Here is a 19623-nt window from a genome sequence, read left to right on the forward strand (position 1 = left end):
GTGCTTGTCTCTATTAATTTTTTATTTTTCATTTCCTCTGAATTGCTAAATGCCTCTGTCCCCTATGCATTTCCAGTAAACAGCTGATCCTTTTTTTAATGAATGACTCTTTCCCACAGGGGATTTTACTGTGGAAATGCATGTCTTCCATTACTATCAAACACTGCAAACACACTGAAAGTTATTTCTGATGGTACACCCCTGATGAATGTATCTAATGCTCTGTAGGCCTTTAACCCAAGCTTTAGCATATGTGAGATCTATCAGTGATAAAATTTTTCATTAAGATCCATAGGACTTAAAGTTAATTTAGGATTTTTCTTTTCTGTGATTCAGTTGAGTAATATAAATTTTAGATTACTGTTTGAATTCCAGAATGCCTCTATCTCATTAATGTCACACCTACCAAAATGTTCATTACAATTGTCTTACACTTGATTAGTTCAGCTTATTTATCAGGGTCTTCCCCTAAGATTACACAGTTTTCTTTTTCTGTCCTGGCTTTCAGTCTGCAGCCCTCCCTCTGCATGCACCCCCTGTGTGTGTGTAGAGTGGTGCTCCCTTACGGCTTTCGGTAAAACCCACCTCCTTTGAGCCCAACATGTATCTCACCCAAGATGACCTTAAAGAAGATACTCTTGCTAGGCAGCCCTACTTCTGTAGAGCTCAAATTGAATGACATGTGGGAGTTGTTTATGTGGAAATTTTTGTATCTATTCTGTGGCAGAAAAAGCAGGGAAATCCGCTTCTCGCATGCTGACACTTTCAAAACAGCTGTGCAGTTCTTCGCTTTCTTGCAAAATTGGAAATTCAATAAATGATTACCTTAACGTGGTTTAGTATTGACTGCAGGTTAAAGACAATAATTTGTATCACATTAAGGGCTTGCAGTTTCTTTGATGGTAAAACAAGTAGCAGCTGAATTTCTTTTCCAGCTTTTGTATTCACAGCTGGGTCTGTCTAAAGAACATTGTTATTCTGATTATTTTTTCTGTATGCACATATGTATGTGCATGGAAAAAGGCTTTTAGAGCAAGCTTAAATGTAGGAACTTGGTCATGTTATGATATGTTCCATCTAGACTGAGTAGACCAGCTTAAGCAATATCTAGGCAATTGGACTAAAACAATGTGATATTAGATAGAGAGTCTATTTCTATAGTTCTGTTGGTGTAGTAGAATCAAATAGCTTGTCTCACATGATTCCTCAACCAAATTGTTAAGTGTTTTTTTTCCTAATGAAAAGGAAGTCCAAAAACTTGGGCATAGTAATGGCTTGAACAGACTTGTCTAGACAAAGATGTCTAATAAATTGTATCTGTGCTACTCTATTACAGTTATGGAATAAAAATATGGTCTTTGATTAGAGGTAAAGAAATAGTTATAGGAAATGATATCTTAATTCTCTGCCAAAGAGTGAATCATGGTTTTACAGTAACAGTGTCAGCAGTGGGCCATGAGCATATGCCTCAGGCCATGCAAACTGCAGGGCAGCATGAAGACAATCCAGTTGACTTTAAATAAACTGGTGTGGCTATCAGGAGCAGGGGTTAGAAGTCTGTGCTGAGGTCTGGGATGCTATGGCTTGAGCAGTTCTTGTGGAGACTGATTAGAATTGCCAGAAGGAGGTCAGATTGTGGCTTGCACACTCTTGTCTCTTGGCAAAGTGGGTGCACCTATCTTTTCTGCAAGCCAAACCATGCACCTTCAAGGTAATCCAGATCATGAATGCACTTCTCTGATATCACCGTCAATAAATAACATAGTCTACCATGGTGTACGACTCTGCCCTTGTGCTGAATCTGCATACCTGTATCTGTTTGAGTAAGCCTGCTGCAGGAAGGAGCAGGCTCTGGGAAGTGGCCAGGTGATGGGGTGAGCCCTGCAGCCCCACTGGCAATTCAGAGGCAACAAGAACATGTTTAAATCAATGACCCCCCGCCAGTGCTCTGCAGGAGGTTGTTTCAGGCTCTCCTTCACAGAGGTACTTTGCAGAACATAACCACACAAGCAGGTTGCCTTAGGAGCATGGCAGTGCTGCCATACAATCTCATTGCAGGTTGCATTTCTGCAATGGAAAACACAATGTCATCTTGACATTAAGTTTGATCACTTCATCTCTAGAACTTTTTAAATGTCCACATAACACATAGATGAATTGAGCTGACAGAGCAGGAACCATTTAACCTTTGTTAAAAATTCTAAAAGCAACATGTTAAAAGCAGTTGGTGAACTTCATGTAACTGTATGCTTTTTCTCAGGCTTATTTTTTATTTTTTCACTCCTCTCGTTGTTTCCTGGTTCTGACTGGGAGGAAATGTCAAAATACTGCAGAAGAGGCTATTTGTACATTTATGAGCCAACTGGAAGGAGGAAGCACCTGAGTTCTCATGAGAACTTATTCTTGTGAGTTTAGCAGTGCACGCTTGAGAGGTCCCAGTAATTAATGCAATGCATTTGCAGGGATGGGAGTTGTGTCCAGTCAGAGACTTGTATATCCTTAGTTGTAACAATTCTAGTAGGTTAAACTTTGTTGCTCGTTATCTGAATTTTTGGAGTTTCATTCCTGTCCTCTCTAGAATCAAAAAGTTAATAAATGAGTGAACTTGTGTTTGCAGACACAATACCATTAAATATAGGTACAAAGCAAGGAGTGTTCTGAAGCAAGAATGGGGGTTAGGTTGGAGCTAAGGCTTCCTGTTAGTAAATACATCTCTGGGACTAGAGGATATCTTTGTGAAGTAGTGTTTATACTGTACCAGATGAAACATCTAAAAGTTGGATTTTAATAAAGTAACCCCCAAAGTAGCTAATGGACATTCTGGCCCTGGCCTCAATGGTAGCTGCCATAGCTGCCACAGAGACTGTACAGTTTCCTCGCCTGTTCTCTATCTCAGTTTGGCAGTTTAAAAAAAGTGTTGTACAATAAATACTCATGGGACTTCCACACGATTGCTGGAAAACTAAACTGCATTTAGTTTGTTTATAAAAAGTCCTGGGGCCCTACTCTGCAGAGCAAAGGTCATGGAAACACATGTTTATGGCTTCACAAATGCTCTATACTTCTTGAATGGAGAAGTTTATTTGATTTAATCAGCATCCACAGGGATCCTGTAATTGCATAATAAGTAATTTATTATGGAAGTAAAAGTATTTTTCTAACTGTAGCCTATGCGACATGGGTTTGTAGCTTTAAACTAATCCACATAGTAAAAAGAGCTTTGCAAAACAGCCTGACTGGAGCAATGGTGTTCTGTGATGAGCGTGTACTTGCATGGCTATTTAATCATCAGAAAGTGTTAAAACAACAGGCACATTATCACCATGGTAGATGTAAAAACTGTTCACTGTTTGCCTGCCTTCAGCAATTTGAAGTGCTCAATGTGAGAAGCTGGAAAGCCATCCCAGATAATCCACTTGGTGGGCGGTGAATGTGAGAGTGGGAGAATCCAAAGTTTGTCTTTTTGACATACACTGGAACATGGCCTTTCAGCTACTTCAGGAAAGGTACATGGCCCTTCAGTTACTTGACTTCACCTTGGATACTGTATCACAAACAAATATACAAATTTTGTATACAAAAATATATCAAATCTATAGTTGTTTAGCTGTCATAGTCTTTTCACTGAAATAATAATTGACTGGGTCATGAATGACACCACTGGGAGGTAAGATGAGACGAAGGACTAAGGTATCATCCTTAAAAGCACTTGCAGTTACAGAAGAGAGAGATGTAGAAGGTAACCCACCTCTACCAAAGAGCATGCTGGTGCAAAGTCCTGGTCTGAAACTAGGCAATCCTTGAACAGACTTATCACTTATAATTCATGCTGTGCTGAAAAGTTGCAAAACAGTGTGCATCTGTTCTGGAAAAGCATCCAGGACTGCAGATTATGGTGGTTGTTGATGATCAGGTTTTCCCACTTGATACCTTGTCATAAACTGAGGAGAGCATTTGAAAAACCCCAACTCCAAACAGACCTTTGTAGTTTTAGAAGGAAAATGTGAGAAATCATTTTGGTATTTGCTGAAGTTCATAATGTTGAAGTTTTCTTTCCAACAGCTGATGACCTCAGTAGCAACAAAAGTAGGTTGCTCTGAATTTCCTCTGAGTGCTTGTGCAGTCCTAAATCTTTTGTACAACTTGGAACTCATATTTTGATATCTAAATAAAAATGGAAATACAAGGAAAGTTAACTTCAGTAACTCATCAACTTGCAAGCTTTTACCTATGCTTAAATTTTGGACCATCATCTCCTTCTCAGCTGGTCCAGTGAAATATCCTCTTTCATAGTGCTTCTCCCTGGGTATCAGTACTAGATTATTAATACTGAACTCTCAAGACAAAATGTAGCCTAGAGGTCCCTCAGATCAGTGAAACAAGAGTGATTAGCCTGGCCATGTTAAAAACTCATGGTCCTAGTTATTATGGTAGAAAAATCCAAAGACTCGTTGAGGAGGTCAAGATGTGAAATTGGGTGTTTGTCACCTGGGGTGAGAGAAGCAGGCAGGGGGAAGACACAGAAAAGGATATTGAGTCCCATCTCTCATTGGGCTGTTTTTTTGTGGTTTTCTTACTTTTGTATCCTCTTTTTTATTTCATAGTTTGAAGTTATTGTGTATTTTTTTCCAATTTATACTTAAAAATATTTAAATTTTGTTCATTTTTCCCTCAAGGACATTTTCTGCTTCTGCATGGATAACATTTTATTATTTTCTTTTGTGACTCTTCAGACTTTTATTTGCTGTTCCTGCATATGTATACTTAAGCAATTTAGACAGCACTCCAGTTAAGCTTAAGCTGTAATAAATGTATGAATCCTGTCTTCATCTTCAATGTAGATTTGCAATATTCATAGAGATATGAATCCTGGCAGTCTCTCATGGAATAACTTATTTGTTTTGAAACTATTCCTACACACTTTTGTATATACTTGCACATTTTAATGCATATTGTCTTCAGCAAATGGAAAGCATTAGCTGAGGAAACAGGGGTCTCTACACAGCCCCATGTATAGTAGGCATGCTGCGTCATAACCTTTAAATGTCCAGCAGTCTCACTCCTTCCTTCGTTTGGGATATGAACACTACTGAAATTTTCACTGTTCATTTGTCATATTAGAACACTACAGCCAGTACAGGAGGAGCAGGACTGGGCCCAGAAGGACTAGATGAGGAGCAGGTTTATCTAGTAACTACAACACAAGCAGAAATTATCATAACTTCTGCCCTTTGTATGTCTTTCTCACAGAAACAGCTGTGGCAGAAGAGCATAATGTTCAGCCTACTGTCAGCATTGTTTCTGAATATTTAATTGTCTCCTGTTTCGATAGAAGCTCAGATATGATCAGCAGTGATGAACAGACAGAATGCCTCTTTGTGCTGCATGGCTCAAAATGTGATGACTGCATGTTTGGACTGCCATCTCCTCTCCACTATTTGCATTAAGGATCTAATAGTTCATATGTTGAGAGCTGTATAAATATATGGTGACAATAAGAAAGCAATTGAAATGCTAGTGTGCTCCATTTATAATGGGTATAACTAGTGAAATAGCTGGATATGTACAAGAGAAAGGTAGATTTCCCAGATCAACCCTATCATATTTAATATGTTTTTCATTGTAAATAGATACTCTTGAGAATAAGCAGGCTTTTTCTGGGCATTCACAACATTGTTAATGCTCCAAACTAAGAGGAGAAAGTTGGCACCAGGCTTAGAAGTGAAATGAAGGAGTCCACAGGGAATTTTGTTCCTTTGGGAATACACATAACAAAATGGTACTGAAGAATTTGGTTAAGTAGGCTGACAGTTCAGCTGTTCCTACTGCAATCTTATCTGTTGGTGTGGAATTTTTTGCTGTCAAAGGTCACCAGTAAATATAAAACTGCTATTCTGATGAAAAATACCAATAGTCTCTCTTTTTTACTTTCACACACAGAGATACTGCTTGGCCAGAACTAACGTTAGCTAATACAAGTTCAGATTAGTGCCAAAGAAGCTACGCTGTATTACACCAAGAGAGAACCTGGCTCAAAACTACTGCTTTTTTTTTTTTTTTTTTTTTAATTTTTTAAATATGCCCCTACATGTTTGTGAATGACTAATTTTTCCATAAATTTTATCTTTGGGTGGGCCTCTTGCTAATCCTGCAGATGCTCACCGTGGGTTGATGATTTAGTCTGCATCACTCAATAGCTGTGTATATCTTCTAGTCTCCAAGATACGATGGAGACTTGATGGTGAAGGCCATTGCCAAATCCTAACAAACTGCTCAAGCATGAGGGGCCTTTACACATTTCCTTCTTTTCCTTTTTCCATTGTGTAGTTCTAATCCACTGGTCTCATTTCCCCTGCTAAATTGTTACAGATCACTCAAGCTTTCAGTACTTCTCTCTTGCTCACTTTTTTCTCCTTTTTTTCCACCATCAGCCGATCTCACCATTTCTCATTCTCTCCCAGAGCCTCTGTTTAGTGTGTTTTTCCTCTTGCAAACTGTCCTTCAGCCATCAATGAGCTGTATGTCCATTTATTTCAGCCCTTGTTGCCCTGTCTCAGATCACTCCTACTTGCCCCATTCTAGGTTTTGCATTTAAAGTCTGATAAAGGTTTCATGGGGGAGGGTTTGAAACATTAGATTTGCTGAGGAACATCAACCAGGAAGGTTGTGCTTAGTGGCTGGAGTTTATACCTGAAGCCATTGAGTCAAAGAGGAGTTTAACAGATAGATAGATAGCAAGATGGAAAGAATGCCAAGCAAACCAAAACAAATTTAATATAAAAATGAACAAGCACCCTGTTGTGCACATGTAGTACGACTACAGTCTTTCTCAGAGACAACCCTTAACATCCTTTTTTCTTGAGGCAGATATGAAGTGTGAGCCATCAGTGTACAACTCTAGCTTTAGTACATCTTAACTCTCTTGTTACTTGCACATAGTCAAAGATTATAAGAAGACTTCATTGTTAAATAATACATGTGTCATTTTTAATTTCAAATTCCTCTGCATTTCTGTCTCTCTCTTTTGCATTCTCTTTTCCCTTCTCCTCCTTTAGGCTGTAAGGGAAAAGTTAGAGCCAGATGACGCTTTGATGTATGAAGAAGATCTGGATGATGAAGACTGTGGTGAAGCAGAATTTGAGGAAACGATGAAATTAAAACTGCTACGTAGAATTGCCTCCCTAGCATCCAGACTGAGGGAGTTTATTGGCAACATGATAATCACCACTGGAAAAGTTGTTGTTACGATTTTACTTGGTTCAGCAGGTTGGTGCATTTGAAAAATTTCCTCCAGAGTCCATTAGATTATGCGTTTAACAAATGAGTTTTCAGCGCCTTGGCACCTGCGGGAATAACAATGGAAATTTTTAAGGGAAAAGAAATTGCTGCTGATTTTATTTAAATTCATTTTTTGGCAGTCACTGGAATATGCTGAGTTGCTTAATTTATTTGTACTAATACTGTGTAGCTCTAACATTCCGTATACAACATTCACAGTTGCTGTTATAACCAAATGGTGAATGGTTGTATATTCTAAGTGACTATATATTATATATATATTATAATGTGAATTCTAGCTTTGATTCTGTCACTTCCAAGTGTAAAAAGGCATTGTATTCACATAACCTTTAAAAAGAAAAGAAAAATTTAAAAAGATTAATATGACAGACATTTAGTGTGTAAAGAGTGATAAGCAGACTTCATGTTGGTTTTTGATGTGGTTGGTAAAAATAGCTGTTTTGATATGATATAGACAATGTTTTAATAAGGCATGTGATTTAGTACCACATAAACATCTACAGCCAGAATTAATTAATGTAATTAATGAATTCAAAATTAGATCATGCAATTGTAAATTGGCATTTATCTGCCTACTCACATGTTTGAATGGACTCCTTACATATAAAGTACAAGTGTATACTTAACGTGTAACTATACTAGTGTATGAAGTGTAATAGTACAAAAAATCACAGAATCATCAAGGTTGGAAAAGACCTTGAAGATCATCTAGTCCAACCATTAACCTAACACTGACCATTCTCAACTACACCAGATCCCTAAGCACTATGTCAACCTGGCAAACACCTCCAGGGATGGGCACTCTACCACTGCCCTGGGCAGCTCATTCCAATGTCTAACAACCTGTTCTGGTATTGATATTTGATATTGAATGACAACGACTGGTCAGGTGTGTCCCTTTTAGTAAGGCAGGCTCTTTCAGTAAGGTAAGGTTATCTGACAGCCTTACATGTAGCCAAATGCAAAGTAATACATCTAAAAAGGGAAAAAAAAAAAAAAAAGGTTATGTGGGTTGCCACGAGGCCTGACATCCAGGAAGAGAGATACCATTAAAAAAAAAAAAAACCCAAACCAAAAAAACCCACAAACAAACAACAACAAAAAACCCCAACCTGTTACTGTTACCCTTCTGAAGTTGAATGGTTGAACATCACCCAAGGAGGATGAAGCAGAAGGAGCATGCAGCAGTGGCAATTTCTTCTGAGTGGTGACAAGCAGCTTGTCTGCAGGACTCCAACACACACTGAGAGCTGGAAGGTGTTTGGAGGAGAGTTAAAAAAAGGACTTGAGGTCTGGGAAGCCTGTATTCCAGAGAAAAACCTAGAGCTTAATTAGTTAAATACTTTCTTACTTGCCATGCCAAGAAAAAAAAAATAAAATGAATGGTGATTTGACTACAACCTTAAAGTACTGACAAAGGTACAAAGTGCCTCCATTTTTTTAACAGATGTCTCATCTAGTAGAAGTTATAATACGAGCCAATAGTTAAGTGGTAAACCTAAGCTATTTCAGAGAAGAAATAAATTTTGAATTTCTCGTAGCTAGAGTAATTGGCCATAATAAACAACATATTTATGTATATAGTGGATTTTCCTTCTCCTAAAGTGTTAAATAAAGACAAAGTATCTCTTTGAAAGAAGAAAGGAAATTGTTACAGGCTTGAGGCAGAAATTGCTGGGTAAAGTTTTACAGCCCCCATCATGAAGGCAGTCAGAATAGATGATCCCCGTATTCCTGTCATTTTTTTAAGTCTGTGAGCCTATGGAAAAGCCAGCAGAGACAGAGCACCCTAGGCTAAAGACTTGGTCTAAAATACAATACGGAAGATGTGATGGTGAAGCTCAAGCAAAATATCTGGATAAGAGTACTTACAGCGCCGGGACTCAACCCAATGGGGGACCAACCCCTGGAGCGCTGCCCCCAGAAGACATGGCAAGCTGGCACCTGGCAAGGTGCAAGTCCTCCTGCCAGAGTGACTGGCCCAGCTGCAGGGCCAACAGGTGTACTGGAGCTGCAGGCCACCAGGAACCTGCAGGTCTGTCCAGAGGAAGGTGGCTCCTAGACATGCCCTAGTAAACAAAATCCAAAATAAATAGAGACAGGTGTCCCTGTGAACTTCAGTAGTGTTACTTTAGAGACTCCACTGAACTGTTGTGCTGGATGTAAGCTCTCTCATGTCATTTTCTCATGGTTGCCACTCTTAGACATGTATGTCTTTCCTGCTTACTCAATTTTTGTAGGCTACCTGCAGAGCATTGGGTGTCCTTCACCAGTTAGACATTTTCACAAGTGAAATACTCTGCTACATGTGCAAGAGCAAACCCAATATATATGTAAGACAGCAGCATCTCTGTCATATATAAATTACAAGTTTCTAAGAGTTGGTTTTTTTGGTTTTTTTTTTTTAATATTTTCTAGATTTTATCTAGATCTCTCTTATTTTCAGTATATGCATTAGGGTTGGGGCTTTTTTGTTTTAATAACTCAAGATATCTGAAGATTTATATGAGAAGGCTTTCTGCTATTCATCCATTATGCCATTTTAGCATCTTGTACTTTAATTTTTAAGTCTAATACACTGGTGTTCTCAGGCACTACTAGCTGGCCTTGCAGCCGTGTTTCTGGTCTTCTCTATGCTTTGTGAAACATCTTAACAAAGAGAAGACTTCATCTGAGGAGAATGTCTGGAGAGTGGTTGTGTACTAAGTGCTAAGGTATGACATACGTGAATTGAACAAAAATAATAATCTCTTCTAGTCTCAAAGCTAATAGCAGTCTTAAGGTCTAATTGTAATAATTACCATAAACACTAATGGGTTTAAATTCTTTAATATGCTTCTTGTAAGACTTAAGGTTTAACAAATACTGATATTTGCCACACTTTTCCAACCCATCATGTTTTTATTTTTACAGGTATGATGGTGCCATCTTTGACTTCAGCTGTGTATTTCTTTGTATTTTTGGGCCTGTGCACATGGTGGTCCTGTTGCCAAGCATTTGATCCGCTGATATTCAGCTGTCTGTGTGTATTAATGGCTATATTCAGTGCGGGGCACTTGATTGGACTTTATTTGTACCAGCTACAGTTCTTTCAGGAGGTTGTACCACCAAAAGATTTCTATGCCAGGTGAGAGATATTCCTTTCACGTTAAGTGGTGGGCACATGATGCAATGCTTTCTTATCACATGTTGATGCAAATGCTATTCCACATAATATTTTGACAAATGTTATGCATAACGTCATGTTCAGAATTGCAAGTCAAAGCATTTCAGCCTGAATGGTTTTGAATGATAGAGTGGTGAAAGTCCCTCCTGGGCAATTGTATGCAGAGAGCTGGGACAGGTTAGGAGGGGAAAGTGATTTTGGTTTTCATCAGAGTGATCCTCAGATGTGAGTGTGAATGATTTGGCTAAGATAGGAGATAAAGGAAATAGGTGGCAGTATGGATGCAAGGGCAGTGTACACATGCACATTTTTTGGTAAAGGAAAAGTAATGTTCTGAGGTCTAAAGTCATAGTGTCTTAACTGGGGCAAAATGCATGTGTGGTGCCATCCTTGTGTGCAGAGAATAAGGGCTGCTGTGTTACTTTGCATGCCATGCAAAATATGAGATCGTTAATATAAAAATTCTCTCTGGTCACACAGAACATGCTGGTCTTATGTTCATACCAACGGCTACATCACTTAAGTCAAAAGCAGCCTTTCTATTTAATGCTGCAGTAAATATTGATTTGATGTGATTTTACTGACTCTTTAATTTTTTACATACTGTAATCTCAAATAAGATGAAGTAATGGATGTATTTTACTCATTGCTACTTTTTTTTTTTTTTTTTTTTTTTTTTTTTTTTAGGTGCTGTAGTAATCCTTACATTAAACTAAATGTAAACAACCTATTTCTGGTAAGCCTATTGTTCCTTTTAAGTATTATAAGTTGAAGGTGAAAAGATATTAGATGTACTTGTGGAGAATCAATTAATTATTTGTATCTCAATGAATCTTTAAAAACAGTAAAAAATGAGCTGCCTAGCTACTGTAGCTGTTACTTTAATATTTATTTTTTACATTTTATTTAGTACGGGTTAATAGATGTGTGTTTTGTGATGCTGGAAGTGCTGACTTTTGGAGGCTGATTGGGAGGGTAATATTACCTGAAAACCAGGAAAATATCTCCTTAGTTTAGGTTCTTTTGTGCCATCTAGAGGTCAGCGTAGGAGAACGGTTGGTTTCTAGTAACAAGTAGCTAAAACGCTCACAACTTCTGTAAAATCTTATATTACTTTCTTCTTATATTAAAAAAAAATAGAAATCATGGCTTCAGAATTCTCAACTATTTGGCTGGCTATGAGGATATAATCTCTCAGTGTTTTATCACCAGACGCCAATAGCAAGGAAGTATGTGATTCATACCATTTTTCCAGAACACATGAAATTCTCTTCATATGCATCATTTGTAAAAGTCCTTTTTAAGTTTTTAATATTTTCTTATTAATTTTAAATCACATTGATTTTTATTTTCTTTAATTTTCAATTAATATAGTCTCAAACTTATTTTCTGCATTTAGTTGTATTTTTGTAAATAATGTAATTCTACATTTTATGATAAAATTTCACTCGGTACAAATATGCCATTTTAACTTAGTCACTAATTCCTGAGATGAAAAAAAATCTGATTGCAAGTAAGTTGCTTCTGCCTCATTTCAGAAAGTAAAAGCACCTTCAAATTTTGGATTAAAAATGTCCCAGTATTGAATTTGGAGTTTTGTAAGTAGTAAATGATGATGTTACCTTCTTGAGACTTTCTCCTGAACTGGTACTGTTGGGTAATCTGCCTTTTACACGTGATGTCATGTGAGGGACTGATGGACTAAATTACATAGGAAATTATGTTTGAATATACAAAACACTGATGACAACTCAACAGAAGGTGCAGTAAATATATCTTCCTTGTTTCTTTAATCACAGTCTTTCTACTCTGGATTTACTTTGATCAACTTTCAGGGAGGTGTGTTTGAAGAGCATCAAGACAGGTTTTATTAGTGGTTGGAAGTGCAAATCTGTGAGGAAAAGTCACTAGTATGATTTTTAATGATTGGAATTGGACTGGTATATAAGCAGTGGCTAGAGGAGGAAAATGAAAGACACATGAACTTGAATGGTGCAGCAAAAATATTTTAGCATTTTTCATTCTAGAAGAAATTTGATACCTTGATATTTTATGTACCATTTTGGTTTCAAGCAGAGCTAAATATGCAGAATTCCCATTAATACTAGTGGGTGGCTTGCATGAGTAAATTATATGCTGAGAAAAGAATCTGATTCCCCAAATTCTTCTCTGCTGTTCTCACCCAGAATATGCTGTTTAATGTCTTTTTGCAAGCGGAGAACAGCAGATCACCAGCATACCTACTCAGTTGTGTGAACTCTCCTTAGTTGCAATAAACTCACTGTATGAAAAAAAAAAAAATCCATCAAGTACATATATTTGCATATGTTAGCTTTAGTGATATTACAAACTGACCTTTATCCATATATGAAGGGGAGCTGAAACATAAGGAGGGCTTTTATTTCTTTTATTTTTCTGTAAAGTTTTGAGGGCTCAATCCCCAGGTTAAGCTCTCCTCACATGCTAGGGCAGATGTGAAAACTAGCTCGGACTTCTGGGGGATATTATTTCTCTCTGTAGAGCATAAGGATGGTGTTTTAAAAAGCTGCTAACATTGATATTTCTGGACGATTTCTCTAGTTGACAAGAAATGTACAACTTGTTTCTGATCAGTAAAAAATGTGTTGTCTCTGAATAGTAATGCATTCAGCATGACACTGTATCGATTGATTTCAGACTAAATGAAGTTAAACTATACATAAACAAGCTGGAAAGTTCTCAACTAACAGTATCTTTCAGTTAAGATTTGCATCATCCTTGTGCTGCTCCTTCCTTTTAAGAATGCTTAACTCAAAATTCAGCACTTGTGATTGTAAGAAGTGACTGAATGGTGTCACCAGAAGCAGTTTTCTTGGAAGGGATAGTCTGAAATCTGGTGAATTTACATGTTTTTCTCTGAAACCCTGTGGGACTCTGCAAGCAAAGTACTTCCCCCCAAAATAGGATATTGTGATAACGTAGCCCAGTGTATTTGCCACAGTGCTGTTAGCAGATATGGAGGCATTGATCTTCTACAAAGTTTCAGATCTATTGTGAAATGCCATCCATTGCTCACTAGGATCTGCAGACTGAAAAATATATAGAGTACTGAAGAGTCTTGAAGTATAGCTGATGTGTCAGGGGTAGGCATGCCAGTGGCAGAACTTGCAGGAAGCTGCCTCTGCCACTAACAGCTTTTCTTCTCTAGACCAGCCCACAGTGGAGAAGTGAGTGGCAGTTGTTCAAGGCAGTGCTCTAACTGCTTTGGAAAGCATGGTCCTAAGTGGTGCAGGAGGACCAGTGTAAATAAGGCTTAATCTACTCTTCATTTAGGAGTTATGTCGTTTCATAAATTAGCACCGGTTAATTACCAATTGATCTCTGTCAAATAAAATGTCCACACTCATTTTTAACTTCATTTAAAATAGGTATCTTCTGTGTTCACTTGTTGCCGTATTGCAAAATTGGTAAATTACAGAGATGGGAAAATAATAGCAAGAAGTAACCATTTAAAGCAAAATTTAAAAAAAAAAAAAAAAAACATAATTCTGCCATAAAATTCTTTTCACCTGAGTTAACAAAAACAAGTCAATGAGCTAAAATGATTTTAGAAATTATGTACACAGTGCCACAGCCTGAAAAAATACGCAAGAATATGTTTGCCGTTTTTCAGATTGCTGCCTCCTTTCTTCCTGATGTTGTTTATTTTGGCAAAAGGATGTAACTGGGGCAATGATAAGACCTTGCCAGCATGAAGAAATAGGATCAGTGCAGTGGTATGGAGTTTATCCTGAGTCAGTAAATTTATTCCTGTCCAAAACTGTGCCTATAAGCATATTCATGTAAAGATCCAGTAATCCAATGTAAATGAAAACCTATGTGCTTTTTTAGAGTTTTAAGTCTGTCTTGCATTGCTTGTAGTTTTCAGACAAGTAATGTTTAAAATAGTTTAAATACAAATGATTTAATCTATGGGAAGGCATCAGCTTTATAAAGTGAGGCAAACCTAGGAGTCCAGGGAGTGTCATCCACTTCACAGTGGTATGTTATTTCACATCTTCTTTAAGAGAATGGGAATTTGGAATTACAGAATGTTTTGTTGCAATCTGAGTGGGGAAGTCTAATCTAAAGCTGTCTTTTCAACAGGAAATTTTCATCTGAAAAATGCCTATAAATCTCTTTAAGCAGGACTTATTAAATAGGTTTTACAGTGATTAGTAATAAGCTTGCTTAAATGACTCTCATTTTCGGAGGGAGTGTTATACTAATATTTGCTACAGATTGTAGATTCAGAATATCCAGTTTGTTTTCAGATCTGAGTCCAGCCCAAAATCCTCCATTCGAACCTCCCTGAAAGCTTTGATCTAGATTCAGAATTTGTAGCCCAAATGTTCTGTTTATGCAGGGTAATAAATGAACAAATGCTTAACCACAGTCTCTAAAATATTCCTGGAGTTGTCAGATCAGGGTGGGACATCCATAACTTTTTTCTCTAAATTAGAGGCTAAGCATGCTAATAAAATCTCAGAAGGAGAGCAGATATTGCCAAAATAGCAAGATGTAGCTGTTCCGAGTCCTTGTCAGTATCTTGCCTTTCTCCAGGGCAAGGCACTGATCTGCTGCTTTTGTTGCTCCACTGTAGCCAAGAACTGCGAAAAAATGTTTCACCTGAGCTACAGCCATTGTTAGTCCTTGCTGCAGACCATCTTTAGCACCCGTCTCACCTCTGAGAGGCAGAATAGCCTTACCTCTCTGTGAATTTCTGAGGTTTTGGAGTTGACTTGTAACCTGGTCTTAAGGCAGTGTTTGACAAGACAGAGTATTTGAAGTTCATTTATGTATCTTATAGTGAGCTGCCCTTTGGCCGCAACAGCTTTCATGCCTTTTGCCTGATTTTTTTTTGCCACTTACCACCACGGTACTGCAGCACCCACTGCCAGGGCAGAGACCCCTGGATACATGACATATAAAGACACTCCACTGCCCTTCTGTTTCCATCACCCTCTATCAGCAAAAGCACACTTTATAGTCACAGATCATGCTCCAAACCATGCCAGTCTAGCCACCACATTTGTCATGATGACCAGATTAGGTTTGAGAGCCAGGATTTCTCCTTTGCAGAGGAAAAGAAGTTAACTAAATGATCTTATGGAAGTTTTGCAGCTGAGTTTCATATTAGCTGTATAATGTACCACATTTTAGGAGACTTTTAATTCTACTTAGAAGGCTTTAGCCTATGTGCTTTCTTAGAGCTTTATGTTCAACTTCATTATCTTTTTTTAAATTATTTTGCAAAGTGAATTACTCTGTTAACAGTTTAGGAATGCAAGTTCAGACTCCTGTTGACAAAAGACTCTAATCATCCTTGCTATTATCATAATCTCTTTCTAAACTAAGAGATAGCCCAGGGCGGGTGGGCTCATCTGGGCTTCATTTCCCATGAAAGATTGTAGGAAATTATTTTTTGAGTACCCTTCCAACCTGGGCTGTTCTATGATTCTGTCATTCTAAGTGCTCTTCTGAATTGCATGATTCTGCAAAAGTTGTTTTTTCCCAGCATTTTGTGAACTGTATAAAGTAAGTCTCTCAGTATTAGACTAGGAAATGTTTCTTTACTACACAGTAAACAGTCCATTTGCTATCACCTGAACCATCAGAGTCTGGGCAGTCTTCATTTTTTATTAACTATCTAATTAATGTGTATCTGGTGTCCAGAAAGGTTCACACCTCTAGCTCTGACTGGTGAGCAGATAGTTACCAGAATTCATGACAGCATGGCAGAAGAGTTGAAAAAATAGGTGAACCAAGGAATACTGGAAAATTCACAGCAAATCATCTAACCTTCTACATTACATTTGTTTCTCCTTCTGAAGAGGAAGGTCTAGTGGTTCTTAACAAATTTTTATATTCTTTAGTTCCCTTTTAGTGTCTTACTTCACTGGAACAAGCTGGTGTGGTTTATATAAGCAACTGCTCAAGATGACTGACAAAGAAAGAGTCCTATTTAGTGAACCTCGCTCAGAATTTCATTACAAATTCAACTTTTTACAGGACTGAAAAAGATTAATATAACTTTGACTGTTTTGAGTTTTGCACTTTAGGCCATGCTGATAGCACTGTCTGGAATATCCAAATGTGATAGGAGAAGCAGTGGTGGAGTTCCCAGTCAGTTGTAGAAAGAAAATCTTGGAAACATTGCAAAACTACTCTCTCTTGTGAGATTTCCAGCTTAGTGTCTGCCACATGGGCATTCAGAAATCCATCCAAAATGAATTCAACTCTTTCACCGCTTATTCAGAGGGATTCCTTGGAGATTCACTCATCAGCAGACATGTCATAAATGTCCATGCTGCTCTCACTTTATAGGAGAGTTGTACTCAACATTGATTTAAAATGGTTAGCTCAGGTTTTGGTGAAAGTCCAGTGGTGACAACAGGGAAGTCAGTGCAAACTTACCCAGCTTTACTAGGGAGAATTTGTAGCCCTTGCTGGTCTTTACATGGTTATTAATACTCATCTCTTTTTGCTACATACAGCAGTTCTTTAAAATCAATATATTCTTGTTTGTGCCAGGATTTACAGCAAATTTTAAACTTTCTGAAAAAACACAACAGATGAACTATAGTAAGTAAACTGCAGCGATTTCTCTGGCAGAGCAGCCCTTCCCAGCCTCCCTGGCAGTCTGCACGGTGGTGGCTCTCCATCCCTGCAGCAGAGCCGTCACGTTCATCATAACTGCCGCCCTGCACAAAGTGCCAAATTTAGCCTTGGCAGGAGCAGGCACAGCTTTATTCACGTTACTGGCATTGCACCACAGGTGATTTACATCCCTCTATCTTCCCCTGGACTTGAAAGGGTTGTAAACCAAGAGACATGCTAAGACCTTTTAAAAACAACAGGTCTCTGCACACAGGAAAGACCAGTTTCCGAGCTGTGTTTTGCTGCAGCAGCGAGCCTGCGACTGGTGAGCTCTCTGGCAGCCTGGTGGGGCTGGCCCTGGCCACAGGTGGTTCTCGTTAGTGGGGAGAGGGGGGCCTTGGCGCTTCCAGCAACTTGTGTGCTGTGTCCGGAAACTGAGCGTAAGCTGCAAACATAAAAATCAGTCACCATCGCATGACATAATGTTGGCGAATTGCCACTTCCTTGCTGTCTCCTGCCCTCAAATAGCCGTGTGTTACCGTAAGAACAGCCAAAGGTGCCTCTTTCTTGGGATGTGTTGTAATGTCAGGATGAGAGGGACAGAGGGACATGACAAAAATTTTACAAGTGGTGTTGTATTCTGATTTGAAATGGGTGTGCAATTGCTCTTGTAACAGAGCCTTCCCACTTTTGCATCCACCAACCCATCTGACTGGTGTGGGACAAGCACACCTCTCCACTAACAGCAGCTCTGCTCATCGTCATGGAGAGCTGGATCATTCCACCTCCCTCTCCTCCCACCGTGTGGCTGCTTGCATGTATTTGATTCCTACGCTGACACTTGAATACAGACTCATGCCATCACAGGCTGTGCGGACATGCAGAGGATAACTGTGAAGTGACCCTTTAATTTTCTTCTCATATAATTTAAAGAACTCAGATCTGCATGCTATGATCTTTGAGCAAGTGTCTGAAAAAAGGGACAGAAAAAGCATGGACAGGCATCACCCCCTTTCCTCCTACCAGATTCAGATAGCTATTGCTTTTTTGGTATTATGAGATGTGGATTATAATTAGCTAACTTCTCTTGGCATTACAAACTTGTTTTTACTGTTTTTCTGAGGTGTGCTTGACAGCCTTTATTTTCATACTTTGGCATGCCCAGAAATTGTGATGATAAATATTTAGCACTTATGTAGCTCTTTGTGTTTTCAGCTCAATATATAAGCATTGACAAATGAATGATCCCATATTCCTCAGAGGTAGTACAAAAGGCAGCCCTGACTAACCTCAGTTGAGCACACACCAGGGAGTTAGTCCTTGTCTGCATGAGAGTCAGTCTCCATCAGTTTCTCTATAAACACTCAGAGTGGATGTGCTTAATTTTCTGTTTATGTTCATTTAGCTGAATTTGGGAACGTGCTGATAAAAAGTGAACCAATCAGGTACGGTTTATAGCTGATTTAAAATCAGCTATGTTATACAGCTTTGGTTTTGAAATTAGCTAATTAGGCATTTCCCTCCCCCATTTCCCAAGCCTTATTGTTCATGATCCCGTTATCTCCTTTCCCATATCCTGCTATTTTATTTTCTTTTTCTGTTTAAAAACAAATGGGAATCATAACTTGCATTTCTGCTTCGATGCCTTCTCTGCTAAAAAAGAATATCTTAATGACTTATATTTTCTACTGTAGAATCTTTTAATTTAGGTATCAATCACTCTTGCTTTTGTTCCAATCCATTTCACCGCCAGCTGAGTAAGTGGAAAATCTCTTTATCCTCTGCATGCATCACTGAACCTCGCAGATTGTCCCAGTGTGACCGAAAAGTATCATCATTCCCTTTCAGAGGTGGAAAAATTCCCTAAAAGAAAAGTTAGATGAATTGCATACTGCCCCTTACCCCAGGTGGCCAGAGCTTGGAGTAAAACCCAAAATTTTTGGCTGCAGTCTGTGTCCTTAGGTTCCTAGATCACAGACCAAGTTACCTCAAAGTTAAAATGAGTATGAAACTACACTTTAAAACAATTTCTGGTTTTCTGCATCTGTTATTCTAAGAAGTAACAATAAATCTCTTAAACTGACAGGCAGTTGTATGGTTAGTTGTTGTGTGGGTCACTTGCATGTTCTGGTCATGTAGCACTACCCTGCTAATTGCTGATGTTCACTGGGGATTTTTGAGCATGGTCTCCTTTCCCTAAATTATTTCTGCTGAAGCGTTACACTCAGTGGCCTAGCAGCATAATGGCATCCACCTTTCTCCCAGCACCTGAGCTTAGGACAACAAGACTGTCCGTGGGCTGCGCTACCTGCTTGAGTGTTGGGAGCAGGCTGTCCTCCTTTCACTTCCCCTGCTCTGCCTGTGTGAGACTTTCTGAGGTGAGACTTTCTGTTGGCTCCTTTCCTTTCAGCAGCTCTGCCAACTCACTTTGAAAAACCAGTAACCTCAGTTACTAATTGGCGCGGAAAAACGTCGTTAAGCTGTGCCTCCTGCTGTGTGCTGAGATGTCCAAGCTCACCCTCTGGCAAGGGGAAGCCTTC

The 19623-nt window shown here is 38.6% G+C and overlaps 1 protein-coding gene across 8 annotated transcripts in view; it reads left to right on the forward strand.

Annotated features, from left to right (window-relative positions):
• PIEZO2 (piezo type mechanosensitive ion channel component 2) overlaps positions 1-19623 on the forward strand; it is a 259140-nt gene that overhangs the window by 126300 nt on the left and 113217 nt on the right. For all 8 annotated transcript variants that reach the window (XM_026842250.1, XM_026842251.1, XM_026842249.1 and 5 more), the window contains 2 exons: positions 7056-7266; positions 10213-10426. In XM_026842250.1, the coding sequence (XP_026698051.1) occupies positions 7056-7266; positions 10213-10426 (425 nt within the window). The remainder of the gene's footprint in view (positions 1-7055; positions 7267-10212; positions 10427-19623) is intronic.

This window comes from Athene cunicularia (assembly GCF_003259725.1).
Source record: "Athene cunicularia isolate RWA chromosome 2 unlocalized genomic scaffold, athCun1 chr2_part1, whole genome shotgun sequence".
NCBI classification, from domain to species: Eukaryota; Metazoa; Chordata; class Aves; order Strigiformes; family Strigidae; genus Athene; species Athene cunicularia.